General features: G+C 47.8%; 1 protein-coding gene across 1 annotated transcript in view; it reads left to right on the forward strand.

Annotated features, from left to right (window-relative positions):
* fbn2b (fibrillin 2b) overlaps nucleotides 1-21,819 on the forward strand; it is an 88,575-nt gene that overhangs the window by 63,005 nt on the left and 3,751 nt on the right. Inside the window, exons 28-62 of the mRNA XM_039000341.1 lie at nucleotides 212-334; nucleotides 481-606; nucleotides 919-1,044; nucleotides 1,703-1,825; nucleotides 2,107-2,355; nucleotides 2,445-2,567; nucleotides 2,813-2,935; nucleotides 3,073-3,234; nucleotides 3,395-3,463; nucleotides 3,574-3,699; nucleotides 3,872-3,997; nucleotides 4,154-4,303; nucleotides 4,454-4,525; nucleotides 4,735-4,860; nucleotides 5,195-5,320; nucleotides 8,537-8,662; nucleotides 8,778-8,894; nucleotides 9,064-9,192; nucleotides 9,434-9,553; nucleotides 9,997-10,122; nucleotides 10,331-10,483; nucleotides 10,658-10,723; nucleotides 10,825-10,950; nucleotides 14,798-14,917; nucleotides 15,587-15,709; nucleotides 16,029-16,160; nucleotides 16,411-16,536; nucleotides 16,715-16,921; nucleotides 17,038-17,163; nucleotides 17,280-17,402; nucleotides 18,528-18,644; nucleotides 18,822-18,950; nucleotides 20,670-20,789; nucleotides 21,065-21,296; nucleotides 21,657-21,816. Coding sequence (XP_038856269.1) covers nucleotides 212-334; nucleotides 481-606; nucleotides 919-1,044; nucleotides 1,703-1,825; nucleotides 2,107-2,355; nucleotides 2,445-2,567; nucleotides 2,813-2,935; nucleotides 3,073-3,234; nucleotides 3,395-3,463; nucleotides 3,574-3,699; nucleotides 3,872-3,997; nucleotides 4,154-4,303; nucleotides 4,454-4,525; nucleotides 4,735-4,860; nucleotides 5,195-5,320; nucleotides 8,537-8,662; nucleotides 8,778-8,894; nucleotides 9,064-9,192; nucleotides 9,434-9,553; nucleotides 9,997-10,122; nucleotides 10,331-10,483; nucleotides 10,658-10,723; nucleotides 10,825-10,950; nucleotides 14,798-14,917; nucleotides 15,587-15,709; nucleotides 16,029-16,160; nucleotides 16,411-16,536; nucleotides 16,715-16,921; nucleotides 17,038-17,163; nucleotides 17,280-17,402; nucleotides 18,528-18,644; nucleotides 18,822-18,950; nucleotides 20,670-20,789; nucleotides 21,065-21,296; nucleotides 21,657-21,816 — 4,628 coding nt within the window. The remainder of the gene's footprint in view (nucleotides 1-211; nucleotides 335-480; nucleotides 607-918; nucleotides 1,045-1,702; nucleotides 1,826-2,106; nucleotides 2,356-2,444; nucleotides 2,568-2,812; nucleotides 2,936-3,072; nucleotides 3,235-3,394; nucleotides 3,464-3,573; nucleotides 3,700-3,871; nucleotides 3,998-4,153; nucleotides 4,304-4,453; nucleotides 4,526-4,734; nucleotides 4,861-5,194; nucleotides 5,321-8,536; nucleotides 8,663-8,777; nucleotides 8,895-9,063; nucleotides 9,193-9,433; nucleotides 9,554-9,996; nucleotides 10,123-10,330; nucleotides 10,484-10,657; nucleotides 10,724-10,824; nucleotides 10,951-14,797; nucleotides 14,918-15,586; nucleotides 15,710-16,028; nucleotides 16,161-16,410; nucleotides 16,537-16,714; nucleotides 16,922-17,037; nucleotides 17,164-17,279; nucleotides 17,403-18,527; nucleotides 18,645-18,821; nucleotides 18,951-20,669; nucleotides 20,790-21,064; nucleotides 21,297-21,656; nucleotides 21,817-21,819) is intronic.

The raw sequence follows: 21,819 nt of genomic DNA on the forward strand, positions 1-21,819 counted from the left end.
TTTGTCTTTGGGGGGGGGGGGGGCATACTTCAGTGTATGGAAATACCTGACATAAGTAAGTTACAAAAATGATCATTAACAGACTTTTCTGATAATTTTTTCATATAATTTCTGATAATTTTCTGATAATTTTTTCATATCAGAAAAGGCAATATTTGAGTTTTGTTTGTGTGTGTGTGTCTATACTTACCTGTAACCCATCTGATTGCAGATATTGATGAGTGTACCATTATGAACGGAGGCTGTGACACACACTGTACCAACTCAGAGGGCAGTTACGAGTGCAGCTGTAGTGAGGGATACGCTCTCATGCCTGACCTCAGGACCTGCGCTGGTATGTATGTCACTGGGATACACACACACACACACACACACACACACACACACACACACACACACACACACACACACACACACACACACACACACACACTCATGGAAAGAAGTCATGTTAACACTCACTCTGTCTCACCCGTGTAGATATAGATGAGTGTGAGGACAGCCCTGATATCTGTGATGGAGGCCAGTGCACCAATGTGCCTGGAGAGTACCGCTGTCTCTGCTACGACGGATTCATGGCCTCCATGGACATGAGGACCTGCATCGGTGACTATTCTCTTTCTCCCGCTCTCTTTGTCTCTCTCGCTCTCCCCACCTCTCTCTCTCTCGCTGTATCTCTCTCTCTGTCTCTCTCGCTCTCCCCACCTCTCTCTCTCTCTCGCTGTATCTTTCTCTCTGTCTCTCTCCCCACCTCTCTCTCTCTCTCTGTTTCTCTCTCTTTTCCTATCTCTCTCTCTCCTCGTTTCTCTCTCTGTCTCGCTCTCTCTCTTTGACCCTGTTAGACAAACTCCTCTGTCCCCTCTCCAAGACCAGTTAACTCATGTTCCTCTGTGTGTGTGTTCCTGTATGTGTGTCCAGATGTGAATGAGTGTGAGCTGAACCCTAACATCTGTCTACATGGAGATTGTGAGAACACCAAGGGATCCTTCATCTGCCACTGCCAGCTGGGGTACTTTGTTAAGAAGGGCTCCACCGGCTGCACAGGTACAGTACACGCACATGCACACAGACACACACACACACACACACACACACACACACACACACACACACACACACACACACACACACACACACACATGCACACAGACACACACACACACACACAGCACCATGGGCTACACACACATACTGGTAATAACAGCAAGGATATTACTGTAAAACACTATCTAAACCAGGGTACAGACTGTGAGGTATAAACCAGGGTACAGACTGTGAGGTATAAACCAGGGTACAGACTGTGAGGTATAAACCAGGGTAGAGACTGTGAGGTATAAACCAGGGTAGAGACTGTGAGGTATAAACCAGGGTACAGACTGTGAGGTATAAACCAGGGTAGAGACTGTGAGGTATAAACCAGGGTACAGACTGTGAGGTATAAACCAGGGTAGAGACTGTGAGGTATAAACCAGGGTAGAGACTGTGAGGTATAAACCAGGGTAGAGACTGTGAGGTATAAACCAGGGTAGAGACTGTGAGGTATAAACCAGGGTAGAGACTGTGAGGTATAAACCAGGGTACAGACTGTGAGGTATAAACCAGGGTAGAGACTGTGAGGTATAAACCAGGGTACAGACAGAAGGAGAGAGGAACTAACATTTGATGTCTTTTCCTCTATTGATCTCTTTCTTATTTCTTCCAGATATCGATGAGTGTGAGATTGGGGCTCACAACTGTGACATGCATGCTGCCTGTCTCAACGTTCCCGGGAGCTTCAAGTGTCGCTGTCGTGACGGATGGGTGGGAGACGGCATCAAGTGTGTAGGTGAGTACACTATAGTGCTGGCCTGGGAAAAAAACGAATTCCTCTGTTCAGCTCTCTATGACCAGGAGATGTGACCACTAGGCGGCAGGTAGCCTAGCAGTTAGAGTGTTGGGCCAGTAACTGAAAGGTTGCTAGTTTGAATCCCAGAGCCGACGAGGTGAAAAATATGCCAATGTGCCCTTGAGGAAGGCACTTAACCCTAATTTCTCCAGGGTCTCCATTGATAATGGCTGACCCTGACTGTGACTCCACTCTTGTTTGACCCTTCTCTCTCCCCATAGACGTGGATGAGTGTTCCACTGAGGAGCACAACTGCAATCTCAATGCAGACTGTGTCAACACCCCCGGCTCCTACCGCTGTGCCTGCAAGGAGGGCTTCAACGGGGACGGCTTCTCCTGTTCTGATATGGATGAGTGTGCTGACAACGTGAACCTGTGTGAGAACGGCCAGTGTCTGAACGCTCCGGGGGGCTACCGCTGCGAGTGTGAGATGGGCTTCACCCCCACCGAGGACAGCAAGGCCTGCCAGGGTCAGAATGACACACTCTTCTTTTTCACCCTGTGATTCATTTTATCACCATAGATCCTGACTGATCCTCTCTGTGTTTTCATTCGGTAGATATTGACGAATGTAACTTCCAGAACATCTGTGTGTTTGGAACGTGTCAGAATCTACCGGGGATGTTCCGGTGTGTGTGCGACGACGGATACGAGCTGGACCGCAGCGGAGGAAACTGCACTGGTGAGAAACACACACCCTCTACCACACACTGACAACTCTGCCACAGCATCACTCTATACCAGCCCAATCTGGCATCCCACATATTAACAGGGGTCTTTCTGCTTCCTCAAGTCCTTTCACAGTCTGAGAGCATAGCTTTCATCGAGTGTATGTGTCGTGTTACAGTGTTTGTGTGTGACTCTATGTGTGTTATTTAGTGTTGGTCATAAAGTGTGTGTTTCTGGCTCTGTGCGTGTGTGTTCCAGACATTAACGAGTGTGCGGACCCTGTGAACTGCATCAATGGCTTGTGTGTGAACACACCCGGAAGCTACCTGTGTAACTGCCCTCCTGACTTCGAGCTCAACCCTACTGGAGTGGGCTGTGTGGGTAAGTACTAGACAACTGGCATCAGAGCAATGCTAATGTCTCGTAGCCATGGAGATGAAGACACCTCAGCCAATGAATGATTGGCAGAAGGTGTTGATGGGTGTAAGTGTAACAATAGTTTCTTTCCCTCCTCTCAGACACGCGAGTGGGCAACTGTTTCCTGGATACGTTGGCTCGCGGCGACGGGGGCATCTCCTGCAGCGCTGAGATCGGCGTGGGCGTCACCCGCGCCTCCTGCTGCTGCTCCCTGGGAGGAGCCTGGGGAAACCCCTGTGAACTCTGCCCCCCAATCAACTCCAGTACGTACAATAAAGCTTGGTCGAACCAAAACATGACAGACATTTTCTTTTTGAAAAATACGGGGGAAAACCTATCTGAGCTAATCGTGCCCAATTCCACTTGTGTTTTTGAGGGTATGTTGTGCTAGTTTGATGTTTCGTGGTATTTTTTGGTCTATAGCTGAGTACAAGACACTGTGTCCTGGAGGAGAGGGCTTCAGACCCAACCCCATCACTGTCATCCTAGAAGGTAAGACATCCTCTCTGTCCTATTCTTCTACTCGTCCTGATCTTATTATTCCTCTGTTTGCATTGGAGTATGTCCCAACAAACTAAACCGGACTCTCTCTGCCCCACAAGACATTGATGAGTGTCAGGAGCTGCCAGGCCTGTGCCAGGGTGGTAACTGTGTCAACACCTTCGGCAGCTTCCAGTGCGAGTGCCCTGCAGGCTACTACCTCAACGAGGAGACACGCATCTGCGAGGGTAAGAGGGCAAAGGTCGCAGAGGGGTCAGATGTCAATACTGTCTGTAAGAGGGGTAGCTGTTATGTCTGTACTGTCTGTAAGTTGGGTACTTATTCAGTACTGTACAGTTAGAGGGGTATTATGTAGGTACTGTGGGTAACTGTCTATATTGTCTGTTTGTGTGTGTCTAGATATCGATGAGTGCACAGCCCACATTGGAATCTGTGGCCCTGGTACCTGCTACAACACCTTGGGGAACTATACCTGCGTGTGTCCTCCTGAGTACATGCAGGTCAACGGAGGAAACAACTGCATGGGTGAGTCAGACCACACTGGGTGGTGCATATACAGTACTGTATATATGTGAATAAACAGTTTACTAATGGTTTATAAACTATAATGGATTCTAAACAGTTATTGAGTTGTGTATTTATGGTGAGTCATTCTCAACTCTCTCTCTGGTGACATCACAGATATGAGGAAGAGTGTGTGTTACCGCAACTTTAACGACACGTGTGAGAACGAGCTGTCGTTCAACATGACCAAGAAGATGTGCTGCTGTGCCTACAACGTGGGCAAGGCCTGGAACAAGCCCTGTGAAGCCTGCCCTACCCCTGCCACCTGTGAGTTGGAACACACGCAGACATATTATCTCCAACACTTTCAGTACAGCCCCTTAATATGTTCTTAATATGGTCTTAATATGTTCTTAATATGGTCTTAATATGTTCTTGGTGCATAAGTTCACTCAGTTGTTTTGTCCTCTCCCACAGCGGAGTACCAGTTACTGTGTGGGAACCAGGCTCCTGGGTTCATCATAGATATCCACACAGGCAAGCCCATCGGTAAGGTCATGAGGTCAAATAGGTCATAATGGCCTACTGCTTGCTCAACACATAAACTGATCAATATTGTCGTCATTATTGTAATTTTATGGTACCACTATGTCTGTGTCTATTGTAAATTGTGCTTTTGAAGACTTACTTGAGTAGAAAGGGGCTTTGTGAGTGAAAGAGTAGCTAACATAGCATGATATTTCTGTATTGTTCTGCAGATATTGATGAGTGTCGAGAGATCCCGGGGATATGTGCAAACGGAGTGTGTATCAACCAGATAGGAAGCTTCCGCTGTGAATGTCCCATGGGTTTCAGCTATAACAATATACTGCTCATCTGTGAAGGTAAGTCTCAGACACACACGCAACTACTCACACACATACTCACACACATACTCACACTCAGTCTATATATAATCTCTGACATACAAAACAATCGCTTACATTTAGCAGACACTCTTATCCAGAGAGATTTACAGGAGCAATTAGGGTTAAGTGCCTTGCTCAAGGGCACATGAAGAGATTTTTCACCTAGTCCTGGCTTGGATTCAAACCAGCAACCTTGTCACTGTTCTGTTTGGTCCTCCTCAGCTTCTGAATGACTTCACACTGGGCTTTTACTAGACAGTTATGACCACTGTGACTGACGGTTGCCCGCTCTTGTTTTTCTTCCCTCCAGATATTGACGAGTGTAACAGTGGAGACAACCTGTGCCAACGCAACGCCAACTGTATCAACATCCCAGGGAGCTACCGCTGCGAGTGCTCGCCAGGCTTCAAGCTGTCCCCCAGCGGGGCCTGCGTGGGTGAGTCCAGACTCTGTGCCCAGAGGCAGCAGGAATTTACCATCTCAGAACAATAGGGGGTTGGAGGGAATATGTTAATGGTTAATGAGTGACGTGTACTACAGTGATTTTCCCTGTTGAGAGGTAATTGTATGAGAGTTAGATGGTTTATTAGTCAATGGGAAAACACACTGAGATTCGGTGCCTTTTGAGGTCTGAATTTGTCAGAAAAAAAGTTTGATTTCACCTAATTTTAACATTCTGTCATAAAGAGAATGTTAAAATGAAAAAGGTTAAATCAATATTTTAGTAAGTGCCTAGCCCTTCCTATTCACAGCCCCTGTCAGCCCTTATATGTTGAAAATGGCAGATTTTGTCATCGATAAGCACCTTAATTGGAACGCAGTGGCTGTACAGTAACATGCTATACATGACGTCAGAGCTTAGTGGCTGTACAGTAACATGCTATACATGACGTCAGAGCTTAGTGGCTGTACAGTAACATGCTATACATGACGTCAGAGCTTAGTGGCTGTACAGTAACATGCTATACATGACGTCAGACCTCAGGTTCTCCGCTTCACAACGCTGTATGGGTTTTGACTGACAGCTGTTATAAACTTGAGCACCTGACGTGACAAGAAGATGCCCCATTCCTCCTGCTAATTGGGCTACTTTTGCACATTTGTTATTGTCTGAGTGAGGGAAATGCTGTAAATCGAGAGGAGTCGATGTGATCTGAAAGATGAGATGTTGGGTATTATATTAAATACCACTTTGATGTCATACAAGTAAACCACACACACATGAGTCCAAATGTGCAGTTCAAATTTCCATATTTTAAAACTCATGTAATTTACAGTATCAACATTTATGATGTCTATGTTTGATCCAAAGTTACAAGGATGACATGAGTTATACCCTGGGTTGTCCTGAACATAATGAGCCTTTGTCTGTCATATTGTGAACAAAATTAGCCACGGAACATACACTTGAATGCACTCATGACTGCATTCTATGCATACCAAAATTACAATCTGTTTGTCTGAAGTGCTTTTTGAAAGCCTAACACTATAATATCGTATTTTATAACTTAGTTGGCCATGTTTTCAATAGAATAAGCTTTCAAGTGATGCCCACCTGACCCAGATTGGGATTTATAATGGACCGTTTTTGGATTGCGTGAACAACAACAGTAATTTTGTGATGTTGGGGATTCAGGGCTGTGTTCCAAACAAAAAACTACAAATGTGCTTGCTTCAGTTCCTCAACGGCAAAGCTAGGAGAGCTCAAAAAAGCACCTTATAGTTGAAGGCTCTTTCTTTGAGTAATAAGAGTGGAGACACCAGATTTAAGGGGGGCCAAGAATTTAGATCTTAACAGGTTGACCGTAACAGGGTTGAGGATTCTTTGATCTAAATCGGCCATAAATCCCCTTGTGACAGGAGGAATAATGGAAGCTTGTTGTGTGCAACAGGGAGTGGCAATTTCATTTTTATTGTTAAAACATTTCTAGCCTGTCTATCTATGGGTAACAGGGTTGACATGTTTTGCTCGACCCGCTCAGTTTTCCACCACAAAACACCAGAAAATGTGCAAAAAGAATAACCTGCTTTTACACTATGATTTTACTATTAGGGGTTCTATTTTCCGCTGGCGTGGAGCCAGCGCAATTGTCAAACGCACACTAGTTTGCGATTTCGACCTGTTTAAGATGGCGCTTTTCTGTATTTGAATCCTAGCGCTAGGATTGGAAATGTACCTGTCTTATATGATCTGGCTTGCGCTAGGTGTGAGGGGTGGCAAAACGTGCCAAAGTGCCAATTTCAGGCAGCGCTGTTGGGTTATTTAAGACCAACCAAAAACTGGTCTTAGTGGTAACCTGGTTGGTTATAGCATGGATTTTGACAGCGGAAGCGCAGCCTATCCAGCCGTGACGCACAGTGCCCATACGCTCATGGAACAAGAGAGATGTTCTTTTTGTGCCCGTAAACCTTGTATTAAGAAACATAAAAAACAATTGTTTTTTTCCCATTTCATTTGATCACAAACCAAGCAGAGCCTCCCCTCCTGTCAATGAAGGCAGTTTTTTCTGCCCAATGCATTTGCCAAGTAGTCAACACTATCATAAAGGGTTTGGCTCGTGAGACCGCTTTGAATCAAATCTTAATCACCAAGGCTTTCATCACCAAAGATCAAGTTTGGAAGCATCCCCTTTTAATAAACTGTATCAATCCACAATGGACTAGGAAGGTAATATTCGGTGCCCCCATGCAGCCTAATTGGAGTTGATGACAACGCAAATAACTTACAGAACTTGAGACAACGGCATGCAGTATTAAGCCATGAAACTCGTTGATTGGCCAGTGAGTGGCCAAGCCCTCGTCACACCTATAATTGATTTATTCATAAAAACGCAGCCCTTTCGCGTCACCGCCAGCTATTGCGCTCATAATTCCTGCAATGAAAATAGCTAAAATGTTTCTGACACACCCCCGGATCTATAGCCCTATCGTCAGCGCTTAGATTTACCATTGGGTTAGGTTTGTTAATAAAATAGAACCTTAAATGTCCAATGTTTCTTTTGATAAACAATAAAATAATAGTTTCACCATATTAAAATGAGAGTTCACGTAACAGGGTTGACCTTAAAATGAGAGTTCACGTAACAGGGTTGACCTTAAAATGAGAGTTCACGTAACAGGGTTGACCTTAAAATGAGAGTTCACGTAACAGGGTTGACCTTAAAATGAGAGTTCACGTAACAGGGTTGACCTTAAAATGAGGGACAGACGTACATTTATCACTAATCACATGAAATAAATAATTATCTTTAGAAATGACTTTGTCAAAGCAACAAAATAACTAGGGATTTACAAAGATGGTGAAAACTTGGAGAAATGTTGGGGTTAAAGTGGATTAAAATCTTCCTAGAAGTCAATGCTGAATTTTGGCACTTTAGCAAACCAGATGTATTGAATTCTCCATGTGGTCTATATTAAAGGGAGCTTCAATATATAACATGCTTTTAAAATTCAATATTGGTGCTGAATTTCTACTTAAAATATCAAAGTGAATGACCCATGTAATGTATTTCCCCGAGTACGTTAGTTAATGCTGGAGCTGCCTTCTTGGCCTGGTCTCCCTTGGAAAACCGATTATTGATCTCCATGGAACTTCCTAGTTAGATAATTTATTACAAATTAACTAAAAAGTGTGTATGATATATGTGTGTAGACCGTAACGAGTGCCAGGAGATCCCTAACGTGTGTAGCCACGGAGAGTGTATCGACACCCAGGGCAGCTACCGCTGTCTCTGTCACAACGGATTCAAGGCTACCGCCGACCAGACCATGTGCATGGGTAAGTAAAGAGTCCCAGTAAACTAAATAGTCTTACAATAGCAGACACAGTAGATCCTCTATAGTTTGGTTTCAATGAACTCATCTCAGTCTCACCTGGTCTCTCTCCATCTCAGATATTGATGAGTGTGACAGACAGCCGTGTGGGAACGGAACTTGTAAGAACACAGTGGGCTCCTACAACTGTCTCTGCTTCTCTGGCTTCGAGCTCACGCACAATAATGACTGCATGGGTACGTACTCGATCACATCCCAGCGCACATCTTGGAACATAATTATATTACCACCCTTTAGGAATAATTCAGGCTAAATGTTAAAAGGAACACTTTCAATTGTGTAAAGGAGAAATGTTTGAAGCATATTTTGAATGATTAGATGAAATATTCTCTATTCACTTTCCAGACATTGATGAGTGCAGTGCGTTGGTGGGTCAGGTGTGTAGGAATGGCCAGTGTATCAACGGCCTGGGCTCCTTCCAGTGTCTCTGTCAGGAAGGCTACGAACTCACCCTAGACGGAAAGAACTGTGTTGGTAAGTCAAGTCAACTTCCAGGCAGACCAGGGGCAAATACATATTCTATGTCAAATAATTTAAAATACTTGACCCACGCTTGCATTAGTTTGCCCTGTACAATGGAACCAATGGAATAGTCCAAAAAAGTGCAAACTCCAAGCTAAATCAAGTATTTGTTTTAATGTATGTCTGATCCTGCGTTGGTGTGTGTGAGCTGTAGGGTATTTCTAGTGAGGAGTGTACCGCTGTCGTTTGTCAGATATCAATGAATGTGTGAGTCTTCCTGGGACCTGCTCTCCTGGAATCTGTCAGAACCTGGACGGATCCTTCCGCTGTATCTGCCCAGCTGGATACGAGGTCCAGAACGACCAGTGTATAGGTAGGAGTCTCCTTCACACACACACACACACACACACACACACACACACACACACACACACACACACACACACACACACACACACACACACACACACACACACACACACACACACACACACACACACACACACACACACACACACACACACACTGGACCACCACAAGGAACATGACTCCATGACTTCTGTACATACTGATCCCACCTGCTCACACAGCTAGAGCCATAATATGCTCACAACTACACATCAGGGTGTCAATGACCATCCATCTGGTCCAACACACACACATACAGCCGTATGTGTAACGGCCGTATAGCCTTGTGCACTGTTGGGGTGACACGTTTATACACACACATACACCCATACACCATCTGGCCTTGGAGTTTGAAACTCATCCCCTCTCCCTCCTGTCATCCCTCTTCTCCTCCCTCTCTACTCCCAGATATCAATGAGTGTGAGGTGGAGCCAAATATCTGCCAGTTTGGCACATGCACCAACACCCCAGGAAGCTTCCAGTGTATCTGCCAGAATGGCTTCGTTCTGTCTGACAATGGACGCCGCTGCTTTGGTGAGGGAGAGAACCCTGCAAGTAGTCACTAAATGGCTATGTTAGAGAGTACAATTGTGGAAATATAGTCTCAGATTTGTTAGTCACAGCACTTGTGTTCTTTCTAGTGTGGCCAAAAAGTAATAACCTTTTTTATACTGTCTCAGCCTCACTGGTGGTAGTCAATTGTCTACTCTCCTCCTGACTTGGTTGTTTGCAACCCCTGCAGATACTAGAGAGAGCTTCTGCTTCACCCGCTTTGAGTCTGGCAAGTGTTCTGTACCCAAAGCCTTCAACACCACCAAGGCCAAGTGCTGCTGCAGCAAGATGCCAGGCGAGGGCTGGGGAGACCCCTGCGAGCTGTGCCCACGTGAGAGCGAGGGTGAGTCACACACACGACACGTTCCACACACACACACAGTACTTTTCCAGTCAATGTAGTGATAAAAATGCATTCTTCAACTCAAGCCAGTTGATATGAGCTAAACCAAAATGATCCTGTCTTGTTATCAGTCCGTAGATCTAACCTCTGACCTCTGTCTCCTTGTGTCTCCAGCGGCCTTTGACAGCCTGTGTCCCTACGGCCATGGAGCCTTGCCTGGACGAGGGGACGCCCGTGAGGGTGAGTGACAGACTGGGCCACCCCTCAACTGCATCAGCTCTTTGATGACCCCATGCCAAAACTCTCTGGTCAATAAACTGTCCTCATCTGTCTTTCTGTAGATATGAATGAGTGTCTGGACAACCCAGGCGTCTGTCAGAACGGTGTCTGTATCAACACGGATGGATCGTTCCGCTGCGAGTGTCCCTTCGGGTACAACCTGGACTACACCGGGGTCAACTGTGTTGGTGAGCTGATCCCTATTGGGGGATGAAGATTTTTTTAAATCTTTATTTTAGCAGGGGGTCCTATTGAGACCAATGTCTATTTTACAAGGGAGTCCTGCATTTACACAATTGACAAATACAACATAATACAACTATACAAAATTACAAAATACACTTAAGAGAAACAATCACATTCCTCAGCAAAGAGGTCCCCAATCAACAATTTGAACTGCCCGAGAGGCACCGGTACATCTAGTTGTAGGGAACTCTGTAGATTGATCCATACATGGGATGCAAAGAAACTAAAAGCTGATTTACCTAACAAAGAGGTCTCCAGAGTTAGCCATCCCTGAGACCGGGTATGGTAACATGTACGTCTAAAGGTTAGCAATGATGTTAGCTAGGTACTGCAGAAGTTTTTGTAAGAGAGCCTTATACATAAAAAGGTATCAATGAATCAACCTACGTGACTTCACTGATGGCCAGCCAATTTTCTGATACAGAATGCAGTGATGTGTACGGAACCTGTCGCCTGTAATAAACTGTAGTGCACTGTGATAAACTGAATCTAAAGGCTTTAATGTAGTGGCAGCTGAATTCATATAGATGATGTCACCATAGTCTAGAACTGGGAAGATCGGAATGATTTGCTTTCTGCTATTTAACGAGAGGCATGAGCTATTTCTATACAAGAAGTGTAACGGCTTTCTTCCATAGGTGAAGGAGAGGACCAAAGTGCAGCGCGGCTAGTGTTCAACATGTTTAATACAAGAACAAGTGAAACACTACAAACAACATACAAAATAACAAATGTGCAAAACCGATACAGACCTATCTGGTGCAGAACACAAACACAGAGACAGGTAACAAACACCCACAAAATCCCAACACAAAACAAGCCTCCTATATATGATTCTCAATCAGGGACAACGATTACCATCTGCCTCTGATTGAGAACCATATTAGGCTGGACATAGAAACAGACAAACTAGACACACAACATAGAATTCCCACCCAGCTCACGTCCTGACCAACTAAACACATACAAAACAACAGAAAACAGGTCAGGAACGTGACAGAACCCCCCCCTCAAGGTGCGAACTCCGGGCGCACCCCTAAAACTCAAGGGGAGGGTCTGGGTGGGCATCTGTCCGCGGTGGCGGCTCCGGCGCAGGACGAGGACACCACTCCACCACTGTCTTTGTCCCCCTCCTTAGCGTCCTTTGAGTGGCGACCCTCGCCCACGACCTTGGCCTAAGAATCCTCCCCAAGGCCCCCACATGATTTAGGAGGTAGCTCAGGACAGAGAGGTAGCTCAGGACAGAGAGGTAGCTCAGGACAGAGAGGTAGCTCAGGACAGAGAGGTAGCTCAGGACAGAGGGGCAACTCCGGACTAATGGCAGCTCCGGACTGAGTGGCAGCTCCGGACTGAGTGGCAGCTCCGGACTGAGTGGCAGCTCCGGACTGAGTGGCAGCTCCGGACTGAGTGGCAGCTCCGGACTGAGTGGCAGCTCATGACTGGAGGGCAGCTCATGACTGGAGGGCAGCTCATGACTGGAGGGCAGCTCATGACTGGAGGGCAGCTCATGACTGGAGGGCAGCTCATGACTGTAGGGCGTCTCTGGCAGCTCCTGACTGGCGTCTCTGGCAGCTCCTGACTGGCTGGCGTCTCTGGCAGCTCCTGGCTGGCGTCTCTGGCAGCTCCTGGCTGGCGTCTCTGGCAGCTCCTGACTGGCTGGCGTCTCTGGCAGCTCCTGACTGGCTGGCGTCTCTGGCAGCTCCTGACTGGCTGGCGTCTCTGGCAGCTCCTGACTGGCTAGCGTCTCTGGCAGCTCCTGACTGGCTGGCGTCTCTGGCAGCTCCTGACTGACGGACGGCTCTAGCGGCTCCTGACTGACGGGCGGCTCTAATGGCTCGGGACAGACGGGCGGCTCTAATGGTTCGTGGCAGACGGATGACTCAGATGGCGCTGGGCAGACAGATGGCTCAGACGGCGCTGGGCAGACAGATGGCTCAGACGGCGCTGGGCAGACAGATGGCTCAGACGGCGCTGGGCAGGCAGGCAGCTCAGACGGCGCTGGGCAGACAGGCAGTGCAGGCGGCGTTGAGCAGACGGCCGACTGACCTGCTGAGGCGCACAGTAGGCCTGGTGCGTGGTGCCGGAACTGGAGGTACCGGGCTGAGGGCACGCACCTCAGGGCGAGTGCGGGGAGGAGGAACAGGGCTCTGGAGATGCACTGGAAGCCTGGTGCGTGGTGTAGGCACTGGTGGTACTGGTCTGGGGCGGGAAGGTGGCGCCGGATATACCGGACCGTGAAGGAGGACACGCGCTCTTGAGCACCGAGCCTCTCCAACCCTACCAGGTTGAATGGTCCCCGTAGCCCTGCCAGTGCGGCGAGGTGGAATAACCCGCACTGGGCTATGCAGGCGAACCGGGGACACCACCTGTAAGGCTGGTGCCATGTACGCTGGCCCGAGGAGACGTACTGGAGGCCAGATACGTTGGGCCGGCTTCATGACATCCGGCTCGATGCCCAACCTAGCCCTCCCAGTGCGGCAAGGTGGAATAGCCCGCACTGGGCTAAGCACGCGTACTGGGGACACCGTGCGCTTTACCGCATAACACGGTGTCTGACCAGTACGACGCCCTCTCACTCCACGGTAAGCCCGGGGAGTTGGCTCAGGTATCCAACCCGGCTTCGCCACACTCCCCTTTAGCCCCCCCCCCCCCCCCCCCCCAAGAAATTTTTGGGTGAGCCTCTCGGGTTTCCAGCCACTCTGCCTTGCAAGCGCCTCATAATGCCGCCTCTCCGCTTTTGATGCCTCCAGCTCCGCTTTGGGACGGCGACACTCCTCTGGCTCTGCCCAGGGTCCTTCTCCGTCCAGAATCTCCTCCCATGTCCATTCCTCCTTGTACCGCTGCTGCTGTTGCTGCTGCCCGTTGCCACGCTGCTTGGTCCGGGTTTGGTGGGTGTTTCTGTAACGGCTTTCTTCCATAGGTGAAGGAGAGGACCAAAGTGCAGCGCGGCTAGTGTTCAACATGTTTAATACAAGAACAAGTGAAACACTACAAACAACATACAAAATAACAAATGTGCAAAACCGATACAGACCTATCTGGTGCAGAACACAAACACAGAGACAGGTAACAAACACCCACAAAATCCCAACACAAAACAAGCCTCCTATATATGATTCTCAATCAGGGACAACGATTACCATCTGCCTCTGATTGAGAACCATATTAGGCTGGACATAGAAACAGACAAACTAGACACACAACATAGAATTCCCACCCAGCTCACGTCCTGACCAACTAAACACATACAAAACAACAGAAAACAGGTCAGGAACGTGACAAGAAGTCCATTTTTATTCTCAACTTATTAACTAACTCATCAATATCTTTTTAAAAGACAGCTTTTCGTCTATCCAGATGACCAGATATTAATAAGCAGGGACATAATTAATGTGGGCACCATCCAAAGTACATATGCCTAAATCATCAGATAAATGTTTAAATGTTCTGGAAAACAACATACACTTAGTTTCAACTGCATTCAGCACCAATTTCAGTTCAACAAAGATTTTCTGTAAAGAAATGAATGCAGACTGTAGCTCAGAAAGAAACCGTGGGGGTGTCCACTTACACGACAGTCATCAGCCTACAAGTGCAGGTTACAATTTTTTACAGATAAACCGATGATGTTGATGATTACATTTACTGTCCTTCAAGAGGACATTCTTGTCAGAGGTCATAATACCTGAGGCCAAATTAATTAACATTACTGCCCTCTCCCCCTCCTTCCTCTTCCTCCCCCCTCTCCCCCTCCTTCCTCTTCCTCCCCTCCTCCCTCTCCCACCCCAGACACTGATGAGTGCTCTATAGGGAACCCCTGTGGTAACGGGACCTGTACTAACGTGTTGGGAGGCTTTGAGTGCTCCTGTCATGAAGGCTTCGAACCCGGACCTATGATGACCTGTGAAGGTATTTGACATCATATAACCACTGACCTTTGACCTTTCACTTAACGTTATACATGGAAAATTACAAATGCTTATGATATACCATCAAATCGAAATTATATTAGTCACATGCGCCGAATACAACAGGTGTAGACAGGTGTGAAATGCTTACTTACAAGCCCCTAACCAACAATGCAGTTTAAAAAATATGAATAAGAAATAAAAGGAACAAATAATTAAAGAACAGCAGTAAAATAACAATAGCGAGGCTATATACAGGGGGTACCGGTACAGAGTCAATCTACGGGGGCACCAGTTTTTTAAGGTAATTGAGGTAATATGTGCATGTAGGTAGAGTTATTAAAGTGACTATGCATAGATAATAACAGAGAGTGGCAACGGCGTAAAAGAGGGGGGCAATGCAAATGGTCTGGGTAGCCATTTGATTAGATGTTCAGGAGTCTTATGGCTTGGGGGTAGAAGCTGTTTAGAAGCCTCTTGGACCTAGACTTGGCGCTCTGGTACCGCTTGCCATGCGGTAGCAGAGAGAACAGTCTATGACTAGGGTGGCTGGAGTCTTTGACAAGAGACTCCAGATTCTACAATTTGTCTTGTATGATAGAATGCTCATGTACTCATCTCTCTCCCTTTCTCTCTTTCCCTCTCTCTCTCTCGCTCTCTCTCTCCCCAGATATCAACGAGTGTTCTCTGAACCCCCTGCTGTGTGCCTTCCGCTGTGTCAATACTTTTGGTTCGTACGAGTGCATGTGTCCCTCGGGCTACGTGCTGCGAGACGACCACCGCATGTGCAGAGGTGAGGGGACGCGCCATAACCTACCTCCACACAGGAGTCTCTCTCTCTCTCCCTCTCTCTCTCTCTCTTTCTCTCACCCACTCTCTCAATATCTCTAACTCTCACTATATCTCTCACTCTCTCTATATATATATACAGTATATCACTATCTTTCACTCTCTATATCTCACTCTATATCTCTATATATATATATTTCACTCTATATCTTTCTATATATATATCACTCTCTATCTCTCACTCTTTATCTCTCACTCTCTCTATTTCTCACTCTCTATATCTCACTCTCTATCTCTCTCTATCTCCGTCTTTCTCTCTCCAGACCAGGATGAGTGTTCAGAGGGGCTGGATGACTGTGAGTCCAAGGGCATGTCCTGTAAGAACCTGATTGGCACCTTTATGTGTATCTGCCCCCTTGGCATGCAGCGCAGACCTGACGGAGAGGGCTGCATGGGTGAGTCATACACACACACACACACACACACACACACACACACACACACACACACACACACACACACACACATACACACAAAGACACACAAAGACACACACACTGCAGGAGAGAAGTAGGCCACTTCTTGAAAATGATTACATTTTATTTCACACTTGTCTTCTCTCATCTTCTCCCCTCTTCTCCTTCGCCCCCTCTCTTCTCTCTCATCTTCCTCTCCTCTCATCTTTCATCCTCCTCCCCCTGGCAGACCTGAATGAGTGTCGTGCAAAGCCTGGCATCTGTAAGAACGGGCGCTGTGAGAACACAGTGGGAAGCTACCGCTGTGTGTGCAATGAGGGCTTCCAGCCCAGCTCCACCGGAACGGAGTGTATCGGTGAGCATATCACCTCAAAGGATTCTGCAGAAGGATGCACAACCCATCCATGCAATTTCAATGTAACCACATCAAAACAAAATAATGAAAGAATGAATCACCCCTTCCACACACACATTTGATATACAGCTCCTGCATATTGCTGACTCATCTCTCTCTCCTCCCTCCACCCATACAGACAACCGACAGGGCTTCTGTTTCACCGAGGTGCTCCAGACTATGTGTCAGCGGGGCTCCACCAATAGGAACAGTGTCACCAAATCTGAGTGCTGCTGCAACCTCGGACGTGGCTGGGGACCCCAGTGTGAGCTCTGCCCTCTGCCTGGCACAGTGCAGTACAAGAGGATGTGCCCACTGGGACCCGGGTACACCACCGACGGCAGAGGTTAGAGAGGGGAGAGGATGTGAGAATGGGTTGAGGAAGGGTGATAGTAAATGTTAAAGGAGATAGGGATGTGTGTGTGTGTGTTTGTCTAACCTCCTTGCCTACTGTTGTTGCAGACATCAATGAGTGCACAGTGATGCCAAACCTGTGTAAGAACGGCCAGTGCATCAACACCATCGGATCGTTCCGCTGCCACTGCAACGTGGGTTATACCACCGACTTCACCGGCACCTCCTGCATTGGTATGACCCATCTCTCTCTCTCTTACTGGGCCTTGGACCAAACCATCCTGCCCCGGGGTAGAAATGGCCCTCATTCTGATCATATTACTTACTACTGTTTCCTGTTGTTTTTTCAGATATGGATGAGTGTTCCGCATCTCCCAAGCCCTGTAACTTCCTGTGTAAGAACACAGAGGGCAGCTACCTGTGCTCCTGCCCCAGAGGATACACCATGCAGCCTGACGGAAAGACCTGCAAAGGTGGGTCAAATCAAATCTAATATTATTTGTCACATGCTTCTTAAACAACAGGTGTAGACTAACAGTGAAATGCTTACTTACGGGCCCTTTGTCAACAATGTTAAGAGAAAAAAATTGAAATAATAGAAAAATGCTAACACTAGAAAAGTTAGAAGCTGTTCAGGGTCCTGTTGGTTCCAGACTTGGTGCATCGGTACCGCTTGCCATGCGGTAGCAGAAAGAACAGTCTATGACTTGGTTGGCTGGAGCCTGCTATAGAGGTCCTGGATGGCAGGGAGCTTGGCCCTAGTGATGTCCCGGGCCGTACACACTACCATCTGTTGTGCCTATCAGTCGGACGCCAAGCAGTTGCCATACCAGGCGGTGATGCAGCCAGTCAAGATGCTCTCAATGGTGCCGCTGTAGAACTTTTTGAGGATCTGTGGGCCCATGCCAAATCTTTGTCCAGGATGTCCAGGATCCAGTTGCAGGGGGAGGTGTTCAGTCCTAGGGACCTGAGCTTAGTGATGAGGTTGGAGGGCACTATGGTGTTGAACACTGAGCTGTAGTCAATGAACAGCATTCTCACATAGGTGTTCCCCTTGTCCAGGTGGGAGAGGGCAGTGTGGAGTGGAGTAAAGATTGCGTCATCTGTGGATCTGTTGGGGCGGTATGCAAATTGGAGTGGGTCCAGGGTGTCTGGGATGATGGTGTTGATGTGAGCCATGACCAGCCTTTCAAAGCATTTCATGGCTACAGATGTGAATGTTACGAGGCGATAGTCATTTAAACAGGTTACCTTGGCGTTCTTGGGCACAGGGGCTTTGGTGGTCTGCTTGAAACATTAAGTTATTACAGACTGGGTCAGGGAAAATGTTAGTGATGACACCTGCCAGCTGGTCAGCGCATGCTCTGAGTACACATCCTGGTATTCGGTCTGGCCCCACGGCCTTGTGAATGTTGACCTCTTTAAAGGTCTTACTCACATCGGCTACGGAGAGCGGGATCACACAGTCATCCAGGGCAGCTGGTGCTCTAATGCATGGTTCGGTGTTGCTTTTCATGAAGCGAACATATAAGACATTCAGCTCGTCTGGTAGGCTCGCAATATATTAACAAATCCATATTTTTACCCCTCAATTCCAGATCTGGATGAGTGTTCCACCAAGCAGCACAACTGTCAGTTCCTGTGTGTCAACACCATCGGAGGGTTTACATGCAAGTGTCCTGCAGGCTTCACCCAGCACCAGACCGCCTGCATCGGTGAGTGGCCATGAACAAGATACACACTTTGTTTTGGACAATTCTACTACCTAGAAAAGTTAAAGGACCCTTAGACTTAGAGCTGGTAGTTCCCCTAAGCACCTCACTTGCACTTAATTTGAACCCAACATTTTTTTGGAATGAAATCTCATGAATGTGTATCTTCATCTCTCGTAGACAACAATGAGTGTAATGGGCAGAACAGTGTGTGTGGCTCCAGAGCCTCCTGTGTCAACACTCCCGGCAGCTTCAACTGTGACTGTGGGAAAGGCTTTTCTCTGGACACCACTGGCTTGGAGTGTGAAGGTAAGGATCCAACACACAAGCACGCATGCAGACACACACACACACTCCCTGCCATAAGCACACACTCACACACTCCCCGCCATAAGCAGAAACACACACTCCCCGCCATAAGCAGACACACACACTCCCCACCATAAGCAGACACACACACTCCCCACCATAAGCAGAAACACACACACTCCCCACCATAAGCAGACACACACACTCCCCACCATAAGCAGACACACACACTCCCCGCCATAAGCAGAAACACACACTCCCCGCCATAAGCAGACACACACACTCCCCACCATAAGCAGACACACACACTCCCCACCATAAGCAGAAACACACACTCCCCGCCATAAGCAGACACACACACTCCCCGCCATAAGCAGACACACACACTCCCCACCATAAGCACACACTCACACACTCCCCGCCATAAGCAGACACACACACTCCCCGCCATAAGCACACACACACTCCCCGCCATAAGCAGACACACACACTCCCCGCCATAAGCAGACACATACACTCCACTCCCCGCCATAAGCACACACATACACTCCCCGCCATAAGCAGACACACACACTCCCCACCATAAGCAGACACACACACTCCCCGCCATAAGCAGACACATACACTCCACTCCCCGCCATAAGCACACACATACACTCCCCGCCATAAGCACACACATACACTCCCCGCCATAAGCACACACATACACTCCCCGCCATAAGCAGACACACACACTCCCCACCATAAGCAGACACATACACTCCCCGCCATAAGCAGACACATACACTCCCCGCCATAAGCAGACACACACACTCGCCACCATAAGCAGACACACACACTCCCCGCCATAAGCAGACACACACACTCCCCACCATAAGCAGACACACACACTCCCCACCATAAGCAGACACACACACTCCCCACCATAAGCAGAAACACACACTCCCCACCATAAGCAGACACATACACTCCCCACCATAAGCAGACACATACACTCCACTCCCCACCATAAGCAGACACATGCACTCCCCGCCATAAGCAGACACACACACTCCCCACCATAAGCAGACACATACACTCCCCGCCATAAGCAGACACACACACTCCCCGCCATAAGCACACACATACACTCCCCGCCATAAGCACACACATACACTCCCCGCCATAAGCACACACATACACTCCCCGCCATAAGCAGACACACACACTCCCCGCCATAAGCACACACATACACTCCCCGCCATAAGCACACACATACACTCCCTGCCATAAGCACACACATACACTCAACTCCCCACCATAAGCACACACATACACTCAACTCCCTGCCATAAGCACACACATACACTCCCCGCCATAAGCACACACACACACTCCCCGCCATAAGCAGACACATACACTCCCCGCCATAAGCACACACATACACTCAACTCCCTGCCATAAGCACACACATACACTCAACTCCCCGCCATAAGCACACACACACACTCCCCGCCATAAGCAGACACATACACTCCCCGCCATAAGCACACACATACACTCCCCGCCATAAGCAGACACACACACTCCCCGCCATAAGCACACACACACTCCCCGCCATAAGCAGACACACACTCCCCGCCATAAGCACACACATACACTCCACCAACTTTTGCAAGTTTTAACCCAAAATGCCTTATGGAATGTCTAACTTCCCCATGTCTATGACCTCTCCTTCAGATGTGGATGAGTGTGGTAGTAACCATCGCTGTCAGCACGGCTGTCAGAACATGATGGGAGGTTTCCGCTGTGGCTGTCCTCAGGGCTATGTGCAACACTACCAGTGGAACCAGTGTGTGGGTGAGTGGGACAGACGGACACCAGTCACAAGACCAGTCACTTACTTAAACACTTTTTGCTTCAAGGGGTGCATACGGCCACAAGATATGTCACTGCCCAGTATTGAGACACAGGAGCTGTCCTCTATGTGTGTCATAATCTCAATTCAGGACCTAATTTACCAAGTATCTGCATCAATCAACTAAATCTGATACCGTGTGCACATCATGCTTAGGCTTGTCTTTTACTCATTTTGACCCATCAATCTATCTTTCTCTCTTTCTTTCTCTCTGTAGATGAGAACGAGTGTTCAGGTGTGTCTGTGTGTGGCTCGGCCTCCTGCTACAACACCCTGGGCAGCTTTAAGTGTGTGTGTCCATCCGGTTTTGACTTTGAGCTGGGAGGGGGTGGGTGCCAGGATGTCAATGAGTGTTCCATGGGCAGTAACCCCTGCAGCTTCGGCTGCTCCAACACAGACGGAGGATACCTGTGTGGCTGTCCTGGAGGGTACTACAGGGCTGGACAGGGGTGAGTGGATGGGAGACTTAGCCTTACATTGACTGACTGACTTACACCAGGGTTTCCCCAAAGGGTTGTGGCTGATTCCTTATGGGTTAATGGCTCAACTTGGTCTTGGTTACAACCATTGGTTTTATTCACTTATTGGGTGAAGATTTTAAAAAATCTAAAATATCTTAAAGACTTCAAAAGCTTTAGGTTGGTCACAGCACAAAAATGTCTTTGGAACCTCATACAACACAACACTGTTTATACAGGCACACTTATTTTCTCCACAAGAAAGAGTATCTCTTCGTGTTAAGGAATGTGTTCTACTGTGAGTTCTACTGTGAGTCCTGACTTCTCTCTCTCTTTCTGTTGTCTCCCCAGTCATTGTATTTCAGGTCAGGGCTTCCAGGACCAGTTTAGCTCAGAGGGAGATGATGAGGACAGTTTGTCTCCAGAGGCCTGCTACGAATGTAAGATCAACGGAGACGTCGGCAAGAAGGGCCGACACAGACGTCACGCTGCTAGAGACAACGACCTGAAGGTG

Source organism: Salvelinus namaycush, chromosome 9 (genome assembly GCF_016432855.1).
Source record: "Salvelinus namaycush isolate Seneca chromosome 9, SaNama_1.0, whole genome shotgun sequence".
Classification (NCBI taxonomy): Eukaryota; Metazoa; Chordata; class Actinopteri; order Salmoniformes; family Salmonidae; genus Salvelinus; species Salvelinus namaycush.